Here is a 17,998-nt window from a genome sequence, read left to right as displayed (position 1 = left end):
CACAGCTGTCGAGCTTTGTAGATGATTAATGGTAGTGGGTAAATCACAAGCATCGTTTCATTTTCTCCTGGTTAAAAATACATTAAAGAAGGGGGAAAGAGAAAGTACAAAACCACTCAGCAGTTCTGAGGCAATGCACCTGGAGCTGCAGGACACATGGTGTCTTGTCTGCAGAACTGAGAAAACAGAAAACTCAGCAAAGAAGTGTCTAATGGTTAAACCAAGCCACCTTACTTTAAAGTATGTTTAAGGTGACTTTAAGTCATCTGTAGGTTTCTGTACCTTTTCAGATGTTAGGTTCACCTTTGTTACACATTTGTGCTTGTGTTTCTGTGAAATCTCTAACAACAGCTTTGAAGAGAAATTAACTTGTTAACATGGATCAAATTTTATGATACCCAGGCGGTCTCAGTCAATTCTGTGATAACACCATTACAAAGAAATACTTTTGTAGATCCCTTTAGAAAACATTACAAGCAGGAATATATCAATTTCATGATATAATCATAGCAACCTTTCTGAAAGGCATTTCACAAGGCTATTGTTACATCCCTTTGCTTTTTCTTGGTTAATGTTTCATCATTTTGTTTATTTGTTTCAATGCTGCACTGGGAACACAAGATATGGCTTTAAAAGCAACAGTCCGGAAACAGGATAGCATACTGCAAAGTCAATTTCAAGCAACCTTGGTGTCCTTTTTAGTGCTTGTGCAAAGTTTTTTCCTTTTTTTCCCTAGCTCTAGCTTGCAAACTGTAATTCTCTTTGTCTCATGGGAAACATGAGAATTATGGGTCACACTAGACGCCTCTGGATTTTAAAGTAGTTTCCTGACCTGCACGACAAATCCTAGATAGTCACATTTGCTGGTTCTAGGACAAGACACTGTATCTTCCTCAGCGGTGCACGTGTAACAATAGTAAAAATAACAATAATCATTGCTAGATTCACAATTTTGTCTTCAGGAAAAATAATATTTTTATCTTCCACAGATTGAATATAATCCATAGATGCACATACAAAGTACTTATAAGTGGTTCTTCCTCACTTTACCACAAAAAGAGTTTGCAGATAACATGAAGGCAATAAATTTCTTCAATGACAATAAATTATTGTTCTTACCATAAAGTCTAATTTTATAAGGCCTATCATTTTCAATGTCTGTTGACAAGATGATGTGAATATAGCCTTGAGGTCTTAGTGTTGACTTTATACAAAAGATGATTAAACCTTTAAATTTATTATGTTATGCTAGTGTATGGAAAAATGGAAATAACACCCCTGTAATCAGTCATAAATATATATAACTGAATATTAATGTTTCTAAAAATGTTAGCAAAAACATTTAATCTTCTTAAAATAGTGGCTCTGCATTTAAATTCCAGATACGTGCTGTCAGCCACCTAATAAAGTGATTTTTTACTGCTTCTTATTTCATTCACAGAGGAAAAAGGCACCATAAATTTAAACCTTTAATGAAGTTACTTCTTTTTTGGGATCGGTTCTTCATCTGATAGATCAAAGTCTCTTATGACAAACTTCCATAAGTCTCCAGTAAACATAAACATAAATAGACTCGTTTAAGATTTTGTAAGGGTACTGGGGCTTAAAACCCACAATCAAAACCAGTCACAGATACAAAACGTTCAAAAGGTTTTTTGGATTTTTTTAAAATTGTTAAAAATGCTGTGAGAGGACAATATTACATACAAGTTGGTCAAAAGAACACACTGACTATTTGACAAATCTTTAAATGTGTATAAAGGCACCATATACCACATATTCACCCCTCAAGACTCTATCTTCCAAGTTCAATGTTTAAGCCCTGCCTGAAAGCAACAATTGTACTGAGCCACTAGAGGGCAGTACTGAGCTATTTACAGGTCTATTTCGTCTATCAAGGTTCCACACCACGCATCAATTTTGAAATCAAGCATGACTCCACAGACTGTTCAGAGGCCTTAAAAACAAGTGAAGTACTTAATGATACATGACGCACTTGATGAAAATGGTGACTTTTAGTGTGATGTCCCAGTACTTAAAGATGCCAATTACATGATACTGAGAGAGCTCCAGATCCTCCAAATAAAAATAATTAGATGTTAAATTTTTATGAGAAGATTGTTTAGCCAATCTATATATTTTTCATACCTTTGCTAAAAAAAATCGGCCTTTAAATGTTAAGGTGTCACATTTTAGTTATGCTATTCTAAAGATTAAATCATTAATCATTTAATATAGAAAATGATCAACAAGTGAATCTATATGAAAAGAACTACAACTCAGCTCTAAAATTAACAGAAGCAAAGTCATAATTGAACTTTTGTAACTGAACTTTTGTAAACTTCTCATTTATGATGCAAACACTCATGTATTATTAGAGAAAATGCTACTCTGTAACGAATTGTTGGACTGACTGGAGTTTTGCTTTCTGTTTAGCTACACTGTACCAAAAAGCTCACGTGCACAGTTCTGCAGGTGGGAGATGAAAGGCAGCTGACATCCGTTGGTGTGCCAGCTCACATAATGGCGCTTTTACATCTGAAAAAGAGAGCAGCATTCAGTAATACAGTGAGACTGTAGCCTTTCATTGTGTTCATGTAATCTGAAGCTGTGGGCTTCATTTTCCCTAAATAGTTACAGTAATACTGCTGCTTGGTTGATTCTGCCTTAACCATCTTTAAGGGAAGCGATGAATCGCCAAACCCAACCCAAAATAATATGCACCATTTTCCCCTCCAAGGACAAGAAAGCAAAACAACAGTTTGTGAAGATGCAACACAATGCCACGGAAGTATGAGAGGGGGTTACCCAGGAAACCACCGTAGCCATGGAGACTGCATCACAAGGCGGTTCAACAAGCGGAAGGCGGCGATGCGCCGCGCGTTCTACCTCCCTTTATCCATTCTGTCATCACTGCGCACATGACCTCAATCACACAATTATTCACAGTTTTCTTGTTTTCATGCTCCTCCTGCTCGCTTTGGACAAAGTTTGCTAAGATGCAGCACATTTATTCTAAAGAATATACGAGTGACAGGTGGGACCTGAGTCAGTTCATTTGAGTTTTATTCAATATAGGCTATATAGGCAGTTCTGGATTAAAATACACTGTACGAAAAGCTCAACTCATATTTTATGATAAGCGTTTCCATTAACAGCACTCTGCGTTTTTATTACCTGAATAATAATCCGAACAACATGTGGACAGGTTATGATATTAAATATAACCGAAACAGGCATTGGGCTATATAAATTACCATAGTCTATTGATTTCCACGAAGCACAAGACGTCGTTTTTGGACTGGTGGGTAGATTCAGTAGAAGACTATATGCTACACGTCTATCCCAGTCATGAACACCAACAACGGTCGCATTATAACATCAAGATATGTAGGCATCGTGTGGCTTTATACGCTGAAAAATGTCTGTTTTAACAAGCTTTTTTTTTTATTGTTATTATTTCCTCTGATTTGAAGCAAACACTTTTCTGTGCGTGATTTTTTTTTCCTTTTTTTGCTCAGGTTAATACTTGTTGATCACGGAGAAACACTGAAAACAGAAAAATCTTCACTGAAGTATTTTTGTATCGTTTCCATTTGCTTTGGTGCAAATAAAATAAAGATTAATACCTTGTTAAAACAGAAGTTTACAGCTTTCATCCACAGATATGGACTGACACGTTACGAGTGGCTATATAAAAATATTATAGGTACTGTCTCATCATGCTTCATAAATGATCCATGGCGGGGTTCATTTACACGTCCGTGAAGATCTTTTTGATGTTCACGCAGTTCTGGTTGTTTTCGGTGGTGAAGTTGGGTTGTTTGAACGCACTGTTGATGCCCTCCTCTATCACCATGTACTCTGACTTGCTGAGAGATGAGGAGCTGCACGACCTCCTCAGCTCCTCTGAGGGGAGGTGCTCACAGCTACCTGTAGTGTGATACTGTGGGTACTCCTCTCCATCAGTCTCTCTGTGGTAAAAGTAGTTGAAGTTGGACACAATCACTGGCACGGGTAAGGCAATGGTTAGCACGCCTGCTATTGCGCACAGAGAGCCCACTATTTTACCACCAATAGTGACCGGATGCATGTCCCCATAACCAACTGTGGTCATGGTGACAACTGCCCACCAAAACGCATCTGGTATGCTGGAGAAACTTGAAGTGGGGTCGTCTGCTTCTGCAAAGTAAACTGCACTGGAGAAGAGAATAACTCCGATAAAAAGAAAAAATATGAGCAAGCCAAGCTCCCTCATGCTGGCCTTGAGGGTCTGTCCCAAAATCTGAAGTCCTTTTGAGTGTCGGGAGAGCTTAAAAATACGAAAGACCCTCACCAATCTTATCACCCTCAGGATGGCGAGGGACATCGCCTGCTGACCGCCGTTGGTTTGCCTCTCGGCCAGCTCTGTCCCCAGAGTGATAAAGTAGGGGATTATGGCGACGATATCAATGATATTCATTATGTTTTTGGAAAAGGTAGTTTTGCTGGGACAGGCAAAAAACCTGACCAGCAACTCGAAAGAAAACCATATAATGCACAACGTTTCGATGACAAAGAAAGGGTCTGTGAATGGACTTGACGTGAAGGGAGCAGTGCCATTAACTGCGGGTGCCACTGTGGCTTGGTCTCTGTCATCCCGGAATTCCGGCAGAGTCTCCATACAGAAAATAACAATTGAAATTAAAATAACAAGCACTGAAACGATGGCTATCCCTCTTGCTGGCCCAGAGCTTTCAGGGTACTCAAACAAAAGCCAAACCTGCTTCTGGAAATCATTTTTGGGGAGGATGCGCTCCTCTTCTTTTATAAACCCTTCATCCTCGCGGAATTTCTCCATGGCCTCCTCACCGAGTTGGTAAAACCTGATCTCCTCTGAGAAAATATCAATGGGAACGTTAACAGGTCTCCGTATGCGCCCTCCTGACTGGTAGTAGTAGAGGATGGCATCAAAGCTTGGTCTGTTCCTGTCGAAAAAGTACTCGTTTCTCAGTGGGTCAAAGTAGCGCATCCTTTTCCTCGGGTCCCCCAATAGCGTGTCTGGGAACTGGCTGAAAGTTTTCAGTTGCGTCTCGAAACGTAAACCAGAAATGTTGATGACCACCCTCTCGCAGCATCCCTGGCGACTGCGCTCATATCTGTCCACCGACAGGTGAGGCGCTGAGAGCACGGCGGACTCCTCCAGCATGTTTTCCACCGTCATGACGCCCTTCTCCTCGGCATAACCCCGGTTGTCAGACTCGTTGCGTCCCCTGTGTCCCGCTGACGCGTGCGGAAGGATCACGCTGGAGGTCTGGTCATCCATACAGGTGGTTTTCAGTCTGGAGGAGCAGGGTGCGCCACGCCACTCCCAGCCAAAGCTTACAGCTTTGGAGAGTTGAGGCCGACGCCAGTTACAGCTCCTCCAACCATCACCTATCTCTGCCTATCCACACGCTGAAGCGCTGCACTCCCCTCTGGCTTTTTTTTCCAAACACGCCGACACCCACCCACAGCGCGCATATGTCTGACATACGTCCACCACCCGCCCAATCGGAAATTAACTTGACACTTAATGTCGAGCACCCACCCTTGTGTGGCGAGCCGAAAACACTTGATGAAATCAGATCCACACCTGTTAGATCCAAGTTTTATTCTTACGCTGTGAGCTCGTGCGAACCCGTTATTATCTTTATCACGTGGGAATGACAGCAAATCAGCACGCCTGCCAGTTCCCTTTTAGCAAAAATAACATAAAGGGCACGAATCCAAAATGTATGCGATTCACCTCCAACACAAATGCAAAAAAAGAAAATCATAGAGGAAAGCAAAGTCCTCGTTCTAATCTTCAATTGAATCTTATTTGTCCTCTTTTCCAACAAAAACAAAACAAAACAAGTGTTGTTAGATACAGCTTCACTTTTCCAACAGAAATGACATCATAAGGATTTCGATAATCAACCGAAACAGAGGGATGTACCGGGGCAACTAGATACGTGCCGTTTTCAAGCAGCGCAGAAAATGAAATTCTTGCATTTCTGCCATGTGTCTTCTTTCTTGTTGAGGAGGTGTTGCTCTCCATGGTGCTGAAAACAAGCGCGCCCCAGTTGGTAAATCTATGCGCGCGCTCTTTATCAGCACTCAGCTGAGAGCTGAGTTTATTACGTGCTCAATTTGTGTGTATTCGTTTATAGATGCTCTCCTGGATATTGCCAACATAGCACATAAGCTCCAGGATCAGTCACCTCATTTCCACTCGAAACGAGTGCCCTCACACACACACACACACACACACACACACACACACACACACACACACACACACACACACAGAGAGAGAGAGAGAGAGAGAGACTTGCCATGTGTGCCATGTGTTGATAGAATCGCCTCAAAGAAGAGTCTGAGTGTCAGTCTTTGTTACGGCTGCGATTAATGACGAAAATGCAAAATCAGTGTTGTTTCTAATTCATCCTGACAGGCTTCATCAAAGGAGTCTGTCACCGTCTGTGGTTTAGGATGACAAGCAGGGTTAATGAGGTCAAATGGGATTCAAGGCTAATGCACAATGCACCCTTTTGTTGTTCTGCCATTCTAGGTTTTCATTTCAACATGTGAACACCAAAGGAAAAGCTGAGCCTCTCTTCTCCCCAAATGCGGCAACATCTAGTACTCTACTACGAACATACTTTAGAAAATCCTCTTAAAGCGGATGACACTGATCCAAAAAACCTACTGACCACCACTGCTTGGGAGGTGGGGGAGTGGGGGGACATCATAATATAAAAAAGACAAGTGGTATAGTTCTGTAGTAATGAATTTATCAAGTTTTAGAAAAAAAATCAGCTTATTTATCTTTTTAAATAGATGTCTAAGAACAACAGTACCATTAATTCTCTTTTGTGAGGACCTGGAAGTAACACATTTCCCGAAGAAGGGCCTTTTCTTTTCTCCAAAGAAAATCTTGACTTGCCATGAAATATCCATTCTGCGTAATAGATCTAACAGTGTCTAACTGTTTTTTTCAAAGACCCACCTACCCCATAGATCAAGGCTTAATAAGATTTTTTTAAGAACCCAATTGGCACAACAGTCATGATACTTGTCTGTTTGTATTAATGGTAGTATGTATAAGCTAAGAAATAAATTACACCAAGGTGCAAAAATATTAATAACACAAAGGTATAACATTTTTGCCCCCAAAGTGTGGAAGCAAACAGAACAGCCTTAATGATGGTGCACATACACATTTTGTTCATTCTTAAAACACACACTGTCATGCCCAAAGTGATCAATAAAAAAGCAGAGTTACTTAACTTATTGACACTTGGCTGGTGTGTTTGTGACCATGTGATCATGCAGGTCACAAACAGCACCGCCATTTCTCCAAGTCAGTATCTCAGTTCTGGACACCCTCCTTTGTCCTTATGACTTTACATCATCCTCAGTCCAATATCAATCTTATCTCCTCTTCTTTGCAGGTCAGAATAAAATGACCCCCCTTTGACCCTTCTTGATCAAATATCTTGATCCAGCTTTGTACTACTTTCCACACTGACAGAAACCCTACTTCTTACTAATCTCTCATATTCTACAGCAACAGACTGCAACATCTGAAGAGCATTTCATTTTAAAAATCATAGTTCAATACAGCAATTATGCTGTAGAACAGCGGTCCCCAACCTTTTTTGCGCCACAGACTGGTTTATGCCCGACAATATTTTCATGGACCGGCCTTTAAGGTGTCGGGGATAAATACAACAAAATAAAACTAGTACCGGTACCGAAAAAAAGAAAATTTATTCATAACACACGTGAAAAGACCAAGGAAAACCGAGTAAACGATAAAAACGATAACAAAATAACGCTGAAAACCGATAAAAACCCAGAAAACCATACATTTCACACCTGAGCCTCAACTCTCGCGGCCCGGTACCAAACGACTTATGGACCGGTACCGGTCCGAGGCCCGGGGGTTGGGGACCGCTGCTGTAGAACACACAGTTATACACAGTTATTTCATTTAAATAGCTTTAACGTTACTAACATTTATTGTGAAAATGAAATAATAAAGTGACTCACTTTACCATTTCATGCTCTAGTTCTGATTGCAGACATTTAATAAATGTCAATACAAGTCAGCAAACACAGAGTCCTGATGTAGAATTTAGACAGTCAAAGATAACAACAAACAAACAAACAAACAAATAAAAAGAACAATAAATCTTTTAGCTGATTTTCCTTGGCCACTTTACATGGAGCCCAATAATGAACCATTGATTTAATTTATAGTGAAAACAATGCGTGTCTGTGGTTCCCATTACCTAGAAGAATTATCTGACAGGGCCTCAAATAAAAAAATGTTTGATAGCATATGAAACATTTTGATATGTGAAAAAACAATGCATAACAGAGAAGATATCAGTCCAACCTGATGTCAATGTAATGACAGGACCCCTAACCTGATCCAGATTTCACATTAGCGCTGATTCCAGCTTCCCAAATCTGAGGATTTATAGCTTTTTATATCTATTTTACTGTCTTTGACTTTTAGACAGGTAGTTGGAGAAAGTTGGAAATCTGAAAACACATACTTGGAGTGTGGGAAAAATTGACAGGCTAAAGAAAATGAAAGAAAAATAATTAATAAATGTATCAAGAAAGTGTTTAGTAAGTTGATAAGCAGTGGCTATAATCATCTACTTACAACAAAAATTATACTATGCTAATAAGAGGGAACATACTAAGAAGACTTTCCACAACCTGCTATACCACTACTATATATATATATACAGTGATGAGGATGATTATTGTGGGAATGCTCATCTAGGGCTTAAAGATAGAGTCATGAATAGACGTTGTTTTGCTTCTTCATTTAATTTAAAAAGAATAAAAGTGGAGTGCTGTGGGGCGGAACTTCACGTGGCTTTATTTTATATAACTGAATTTCTTGAAGTCTGGTCATGTTTAAGTAATTTTAGTGTAATCTCTAGTTACACCAATTCACTCCCACTCTACTGTTAATAACGTGCACATAAATTTGATTAAAAAAATTATCCTTTCCAGCAAGAATATCATGCTGCTATTAAAAGTCTCCCAGTGGTTGCAAATCAGTGCGCATGGGAAGTTTTGTCTGGGTCTTTGTCTCCATGGCAACAAAACATCAAGTGTTTTGTAAAAAGACAAGGAGTTAAGTTGAAGAAGTTACATAACTTCCGGTCCGACTCGTGCAGGAGCGGGTGGACCGAGAGTTTTTTTTTTTTTTTTTCTACATTCCCACTGAGGGATGAACACATTACATATCAGAACTGAAAGGAGCCGGTCTGTTTGCATGTAACGCAAGTGCATTTTTTAACTGCAAGGCCACTTATTAAATGCAAATGAACCAGTTTAACATGAAAACACAGACATAAAGTTTCAACCCAGGACAGGAGAATCACTTGGACTTAAAAATAAATGCCCATTAAACCAGCTTTTGGCTTTTGACCCTGTGAGAAAAAAACAAAACACGTTATGGTGGGAGTAGCAAAGTTGGTTGTTTATATACAGGAAAAGTCATTTCCTGATTGCATTGTTTACGAAAGACAAAGAAAAATTAATAAAAATAAACTTTAATTAATAAATTCACCTTCAGATGCCATCACTAAAATAGCCAAGCTGTCAGACAATTTTTAAAACTGTCAACACTGCAGGAGGTTTGTCGTCTTTAACTTAAAGCCAAGAATTCTTGGTAGATTTTAGATATGTTCTGCACATGCTTATTTCCAATATCACATGCATTTATAAACGCTTAATAGCATTTCTATTCCACAAAGTCACTCGCTTAATTTTCCAAGCCCTCTATCTATTGGCTGCCTGCTGAGAATAAAACAGACCTATTATGTATCCAAACCTCTGGAGCTGAAATCCACTAAAGATAGCCTTTTATCAGTCTGGGAAGTTAGAAAATGACTTATTAACTCTGGTGGAAGCTGGAATTTTAAGTGACAATACAAATGATATTTTGTGTCTGGTCTGAAGGAGAATTTAATATAATAATCCCTTCCCAGAGATCATAACTGCATTTTTCATTCTTCAACATTGTCGACGGTGTCAGAGGAAAAGGAGGATGGTTTTCATCAGAAGTGACAGTGCTTGGACTGCTCTTTGAGTAATGAGGACCGAGGCTTTTTTCTAACTGTTCAGTCTGGTTCACAGGCTCACACTGGTAGATCAATAGAGGCAGGGAGAGAGAGAGACCAGCATCTATCGATCAGTGGTGCATTGGCTGCGATCCCGCACAGAATCATCGAGCATTCACACTGTCCATTGACACAGCTATCATAAGTCACAGTGAAGGTCGAGGTCATAAATAATGCAACAATGCTTTTCTTACCACAGTTTTGAGCAGCCACACAAGGGGTTAAATGCGGACTGGAACTGCTTGTTCCCCTGTCAGTCCATATCAAAAAAGCACTACGACAAATTCAATCTGATCAACTTCAGGCAGTTAATATGTCATAATCATAAGCTATCAAATACTAAAATGGCAAACCTGTTTACTGATAAGCAAAAATATTGTGTCCACCGTGTCTATGTTTCTGCTTATGCTGCCTTCATAGCTACCAACATCTTTATCTAAACCATTCCTTTGACCTTGCATAGTATGAAATGGACCAAGTCCATGCAACAGTACATGAATGCTGGTGAAGAGTTAACATTGTTGCTAGAAATATCTACCATCTGTTGTTCCTGAGGTGGCCCATTAGCTCTCCTACAGGGGACTCTTTGCCTTATGTGCTGGGCTACTGAAGGAAAAAACCCTCACTGGCTCTCTGTCATTCAGTGTTTGTCCTCTGCCTCCATGTGTTTTAAAGTGATTGTAAACAAGGATGAAGTATGTGATGACATCTCTTGGACAGAGCATGTCGGGTGTCGCAGATTAAGAAGTGGCGATGCTCTCCTCAGTCGTCCTCCCACTCTCATTATATCATCTTTGAAGATTAGGTCAAGCTGGTACATTTGCTGGCTACGAGGCAGCTTACCAGATTTCTGGCTGAGTTTGTGCAACTTTTCTTTAAAGGTATCTTGCTGTGAAAGCTTGATGAGAATAAGTGTGCTCTTCTTTTCCTGCTTATTTAAAGGTTCTGTCATCCTAATACACTTTACGAGTTGTTGAATCTGATCAATGACGTTCACAGTTCGTATCGAGAACCATTCACCATCCATTCTGAAAACCTTGGGTGTGAAAAACTATTTACTTTGGAGTCTTGACTCAGTACTTGGATTGCCATATTTACAACTGTTCCTACCAATCGCTCTTAACCTCCTAGGACCTGGTGTCCACATATGTGGGGATCACATTTTGGGTTGTCTAGACCAAAATACTACATTTTGCTCTACAAGGGCCTGATATCCACTTACGAGGACATTATACTGCCACTGTTCAATTCAAATTTTAAACAAATATCCTCATATGAGAATCTCATTTTTCTCAGAAACAAAAATTAGGTAAAAAAAAAAAATCTGGTAATTCTTTGTTTTTACATTCATCAGGTGCCAATCAGCCCAGATATCAAAGAGAACTTTAAAATGCATACCATGGAAGAGTTCGGGTCTTAGGAAGTTAAGCTGTTTTGCTTTTTAACTGTTTCTCTCTTGCATAGGATCTCAGGTCGATTGAGCCAGTTTTAGTTAATCAGCTCTGCTGCCATGAGGCCAATTATGACTTGATCAGTTTTGACCACGATCTGGTGCCAAGCTCAGGGGTCAAAGGTTTCTCTAATTCTCTACAGTTTGGGATAAAGAGACGAAACCTTTTAGCTAAGTTAATGATGTAGTCTGGTACTATTTGTGAATCTTTCCAAAAATGCTTTCTGTTAGCCCCGAGGCTTATAATTTCTTTAGTTTATTGCTCACAATAACAGAGCTTGGTGCAGGCACAGTGAACTCACTTACCTATGAATACACAATAAGGTTTTCTAAGTCATTCACATAACTCTCTTGCACTGGGTCCAGAGTGATGGACAATGGTTCATCCCAAACAACACCTTCTGACATATTGTTTATAGTACTGTCTCTTCAGGACTAAGGCCACCATCTAGAAAAAAAGACTAGACTCTAATTAAGTTGGATAATAAAAAACTTTTTTTTATTAAAGCAATATTAGTCATGTCAGCCTGGAGATTATACCTCACATCAGTAAACGTTTTTAATGATACTCTTTGTTTTTTATCTCCATTTTGTTCTCTGTATTTTACCACCTTGTCACTGCATTTTTATCTTTACTAGCATGGAAGTTATCACAAATCCGATCAAATGCAATCTTATCTGTTTGTCAAAAGTTAGAAACCCATTGTGGGCTGTTGTGTGCTGATCTCAATTCTGTGAGTGCCACTGAAAAAGCTGCAAATACAAAAATTTTGGAATCTGAAATTCGAGTGACCATCATCAATTCCTATATTTATACTAAACATGCTTTTCCTTCCTGAAACTTCGAATAGATAAAGTGAACTAGGATCCTTTATTGTACACAGGACTGCATCTCTCACTCTTTCCTTTTAACTCATCCATATTATAGAGTCCGCACTTTGCTTCGATGACCTTGAGGTTTCTTTGGTTTTCAAGCTTTTTCAGTTGCTGATGTGCGTCAGTGGCTGCCTCCGTTTCAATTTCAACTCTCTTTGGAGGTAACTGTGCAGCTGTCTGTGGTCTCTTAGCTGAAACACTTGAGGACACTGAGGGATGGTCTCAGCCATGGCCGAGTGCGGTGGCTTTGGGGCTGTGGATCTTTATATGGATCTAGCATATTCAGTGAAACGCCATGTGTTCTTTCGCTTTAGCATCAAATTCCTTTGAGTTCATAGTCAGGATTCTCACAGTCACTTTAGAGAAGCCATGTTTTTATGTCCCAGTGGTCATTGCCATTAACATGTTATGGCTTTCTCTACCGATTTATTGTGATATTTTTTGTCTTTTCCAAGCTTTGATCAAAATTCGGTGTCCTATGATTTGTAGTAATGCTTGCTAATTATTGTGAATATAACAAAGACACTTAAAGAAAGACCAATCTCACAAATCACACCAAAAACTATAGAAATTAAGCAACTTAAAAAAACAACAAAATCAATTTTAGAATACAATTTTATTTATTATTTATAATACTATTAATTTAGAACAATATGGAAAATTGATGTACACTTCTTCTGTTGCCATGGCAACACATATAAGTAAGTCTTACTCTTGTAAATTGGTCTAAAGATGCCAGTCCATGACATGGCAGACAGATGGATAATCACACTATTACAGCCCACCCACAGCTTATTTAATACCCCCAGTTAACCTAGCATATACAGGGAGTGCAGAATTATTAGGCAAATGAGTATTTTGTCCACATCATCCTCTTCATGCATGTTGTCTTACTCCAAGCTGTATAGGCTCGAAAGCCTGCTACCAATTAAGCATATTAGGTGATGTGCATCTCTGTAATGAGAAGGGGTGTGGTCTAATGACATCAACACCCTATATCAGGTGTGCATAATTATTAGGCAACGTCCTTTCCTTTGGCAAAATGGGTCAAAAGAAGGACTTGACAGGCTCAGAAAAGTCAAAAATAGTGAGATATCTTGCAGAGGGATGCAGCAGTCTCAAAATTGCAAAGCTTCTGAAGCGTGATCATCGAACAATCAAGCGTTTCATTCAAAATAGTCAACAGGGTCGCAAGAAGCGTGTGGAAAAACCAAGGCGCAAAATAATTGCCCATGAACTGAGAAAAGTCAAGCGTGCAGCTGCCAAGATGCCACTTGCCACCAGTTTGGCCATATTTCAGAGCTGCAACATCACTGGAGTGCCCAAAAGCACAAGGTGTGCAATACTCAGAGGCATGGCCAAGGTAAGAAAGGCTGAAAGACGACCACCACTGAACAAGACACACAAGCTGAAACGTCAAGACTGGGCCAAGAAATATCTCAAGACTGGTTTTTCTAAGGTTTTATGGACTGATGAAATGAGAGTGAGTCTAGATGGGCCAGATGGATGGGCCCGTGGCTGGATTGGTAAAAGGCAGAGAGCTCCAGTCCGACTCAAACGCCAGCAAGGTGGAGGTGGAGTACTGGTTTGGGCTGGTATCATCAAAGATGAGCTTGTGGGGCCTTTTCGGGTTGAGGATGGAGTCAAGCTCAACTCCCAGTCCTACTGCCAGTTTCTGGAAGACACCTTCTTCAAGCAGTGGTACAGGAAGAAGTCTGCATCCTTCAAGAAAAACATGATTTCCATGCAGGACAATGCTCCATCACACGCGTCCAAGTACTTCACAGCGTGGCTGGAAAGAAAGGGTATAAAAGAAGTATAACTAATGACATGGCCACCTTGTTCACCTGATCTGAACCCCATTGAGAACCTGTGGTCCATCATCAAATGTGAGATTTACAAGGAGGGAAAACAGTACACCTCTCTGAACAGTGTCTGGGAGGCTGTGGTTGCTGCTGCACGCAATGTTGATGGTGAACAGATCAAAACACTGACAGAATCCATGGATGGCAGGCTTTTGAGTGTCCTTGCAAAGAAAGGTGGCTATATTGGTCGCTGATTTGTTTTTGTTTTGTTTTGGAATGTCAGAAATGTATATTTGTGAATGTGGAGATGTTATATTGGTTTCACTGGTAAAAATAAATAATTGAAATGGGTATATATTTGTTTTTTGTTAAGTTGCCTAATAATTATGCACAGTAATAGTCACCTGCACACACAGATATCCCCCTAAAATAGCTAAAATTAAAAACAAACTAAAAACTACTTCCAAAAACATTCAGCTTTGATATTAATGAGTTTTTTGGGTTCATTGAGAACATGGTTGTTGTTCAATAATAAGATTATTCCTCAAAAATACAACTTGCCTAATAATTCTGCACTCCCTGTATTGTAGGTTTGAACTTAGAACCTTCTTTCTGTGATGTGATAGTGCTAACCACAGCAACTAATCCATGTTGAACATACTGTAGTTTCAAGTAGATAAGGTCGTAATAGTGGAAACAATAGTGGCAATACATGTCAACTGTACTTTGAGAACCTTGATGCTAAGAATTTTACATTATACATGCTGTATGCTTCTGTAAGTCTGCCTCACTGGCAAGGAATTGCGAGCAGCTACCATTTCAGCAATGCATAAAACAAGTGTGACACATACGGAGGACAACAAGTGAACTCGGCTTCACATTAATTCATGTGCCTTAATGTCATGGTGTTGCACTTTGAAAACAAACACTGAACGCATAAACATTACCAGTGCATACATATATAGGACTTAATTTTGCTTTGATGTGGATTACACACATGCATGCAAACAAAAGCAGACAGAGACCAGTAAACTCAGCCTTTCCCAAATAAAATTAAAGGTTTGTACAGAAACGCAAATCCCATAACTCAACTGATGAATGACAAATACTTGTGATTAGCATCATCTGACCTTTAACACAGACAGCACCAAATATGAATTTCTATCAGGCTCCAAGGCACAGTTGCAAGCAGCAGCCATGCTGTCCACAGGGATATGACTTAATGTCATCCAAATATAAAAGATTACAGCGGTAGTCATGGATGTGAAACAATCCATGTTCTGTTGCTATTCCAAACTTCATCCCTGCAGTGACGTGTGAACGTCTTGGGTAAGAAAGAAGTCACATTCTGGAGAAAAATATCCAGCCCGCTTGATTAGAGGTCCCTGCTGAGAAACTCTGCCCGTCTATGACACCCTCCACCGTAATGGATTGATAGGGCTACAGAGAATGACCCCCCTGAGCACTGGCCTATTGCTTTATGCCTACCTCACACAAGTTAGTTCTCAATAACAAAGAGACCACAGGCATGGCTTGGATGCTAATAAAGTCACTTTGATTGATTGTTGACTGAGTTTGGTCGTATATTTTGCGAACAGGTTGTTTAAGGTGGAGCTATGACTAACAGAATAACAGTGATGGGTCTCGGATTGACTGCCATACACATGTGTTGTGTTTAATAGCTGTTTTATACATGAAACATCATCATAACTATTGTTACTTTCTATGTATGCTTTGTTTGGCTTAAGACTATGATTATGTCTGACTTTAAAGATTCAATCCACTATAATGCAAAGCAGGCAATTCTAATATTTGAGAAGATGAAATTACTGATTATTGCTGCATTAAATGGAGCAATACAGGAGCACAAAAATTCTGTACCTACAATTCCAACAGGTACGATTCAGGATTTGATCAACAAGTCATCACTATCATGCCGACATACTTGTAATTCTTTTTTATTTGTATTTGATAATTTCTTAATATTAGGCTGTGCGATTACTGCACATTATCAAGCTTGCATCTCCCTGAAAGAAGTCGGCGTGAGAGACATCTTTGAAGTGAGAACCACAGTTTGTAAGGAGCAGATGGGCTGACTAATGTAACTCCTGACTGGTGCTGTGTGTCTCACTGCCAAATCACACTGAGAGATGGCAGAACGGCTCATTTGGGAATGTAGCAGGCTGCAGCAGGAATCACCAGGAAAGAGGGGAGCAAGAGCTCAATTAAAATGGTTATCACAATAAACAACACCCAGCATATGCTTATTTAATCGCTGTCTTTTTGGCTGCAGACTCACTTCTCTTGTTTATGTGACAATTTGATATTGTTTCTGAATGCCAGAAGATGTGGAAATCTCCATGTACCTCTGCACAAGAACACTGATGCAAAACATCCTTAAGAGGAAGCATTTCATTGAAAGTGTGGGTGGCTTTACACATGAACTGAAATGTAGATAGTCTAACCAATATATTAGCTTCAGGCTTGAAGTAACCCAGAATTCACACTAGGTTTCTACTATCCAGACTTTCAATATGAAATCTGCCTTCATAATTACATTTCAGCTTTTTAAACATTTTAATTTTCACACTAGAGATGTATACACAGATTTAAGCACCACTAAAACAATTACTGCTGGTGCTATTGTTGCGACATAGCTAAATTCATCCACCATTTACTCTGTGATGTAGAGAGTAATTAAGCAGTTAACACTGGCTTACAAAATGTTTCCTCTAGTTTTACAAATAAACAGATATAAAGGTAATCACCAATGTCACTGCTTAAGGGCAATTTAGAAAATACATGTAAAATTTTATATTCCAAAATGAATGTGCTGTAAAACAATGCTATTTGTCAGTAGGATAAATAGTTATATGAAGAGATAAAGATATGTACTGATGTCTACAGTCTATAGCCATGTTTCAGGCCACTCTTAGATTTTTTTTTTTTGCCAGACTAGTTGCCAGAGTTAAAATTAGCATGCTTAGACTCAACAAACCACCACTGTAATAGGCTACATTGCGTGACCATACATTGTCTGCATGCAAATTTCAGTATACATCATTAAATATCCAACACTACCATTACCAATTTACAAAATGCCCATAATAGCATAATGCTACTGGCAATATTACAGGGAAAACAAAGTATTCACGGGGTTTTAATTAGTCCTGTAAAAATCTAAGCACAAATGTATTGCTTTGAGGTGATCATGTAGTGCCAATCAAATACACTTGATTAACTGATCATTACCAAGCATAAACATCTCTGTAAAACAACAACAAAAACAAACAAGCCAAAAAAAAAAGAAATAAAACAAACAAAAAAATCCTAAAGGCTATATGTCAGACTCAAATCACCTCTGTTAGCATGTTAATGTTAAAGTTCATAACATCCAAATAATCTTTTCCCTGAAAGAAACAAAATAGCATGGATTGGAAAGTTGCATTTGAACCAACCACTGCTTCTTAGAGAGCCCTGCAAGGGATATTGGAGAAAAGAAAAGATGAACTTTTGCGAGATCTCCGCTACTTTTTGATAGTTCTGTTTCTGTCCGTACAGAAGGGCCCACGGAGTAGATATGGAGGAGGATTTAAAGCGTTTCCCGCAGTCAAGAGAGGTCTCACAAGAGGACATCATGCACATGCAACAAGACAAAGCTACGGAGGCCCGCAAGGGACACTGTAGAAAAAAAAATGAAGATGAACTTT

The 17,998-nt window shown here is 39.4% G+C and overlaps 1 protein-coding gene across 1 annotated transcript; it reads right to left on the bottom strand.

Annotated features, from left to right (window-relative positions):
* Positions 1–2,841: 2,841 nt before the first annotated feature.
* Positions 2,842–5,568, bottom strand: LOC309706971 (potassium voltage-gated channel subfamily A member 3-like). Its single transcript, XM_082534016.1, has one exon. The coding sequence runs from the start codon at positions 5,303–5,305 to the stop codon at positions 3,755–3,757; it is 1,551 nt and encodes a 516-aa protein (XP_082390142.1). The 5' UTR covers positions 5,306–5,568; the 3' UTR covers positions 2,842–3,754.
* Positions 5,569–17,998: the final 12,430 nt, after the last annotated feature.

This window comes from Aulonocara stuartgranti, assembly GCF_965226115.1.
Source record: "Aulonocara stuartgranti genome assembly, chromosome: 5".
Lineage (NCBI taxonomy): Eukaryota > Metazoa > Chordata > Actinopteri > Cichliformes > Cichlidae > Aulonocara > Aulonocara stuartgranti.
This window is presented reverse-complemented; position numbering and strand designations above follow the sequence as displayed.

What these genes read in the sequence shown, in the direction of transcription:
- LOC309706971 (XM_082534016.1), bottom strand. Translation starts at nt 5,305, where the DNA reads ATGGATGACCAGACCTCCAGCGTGATCCTTCCGCACGCGTCAGCGGGA.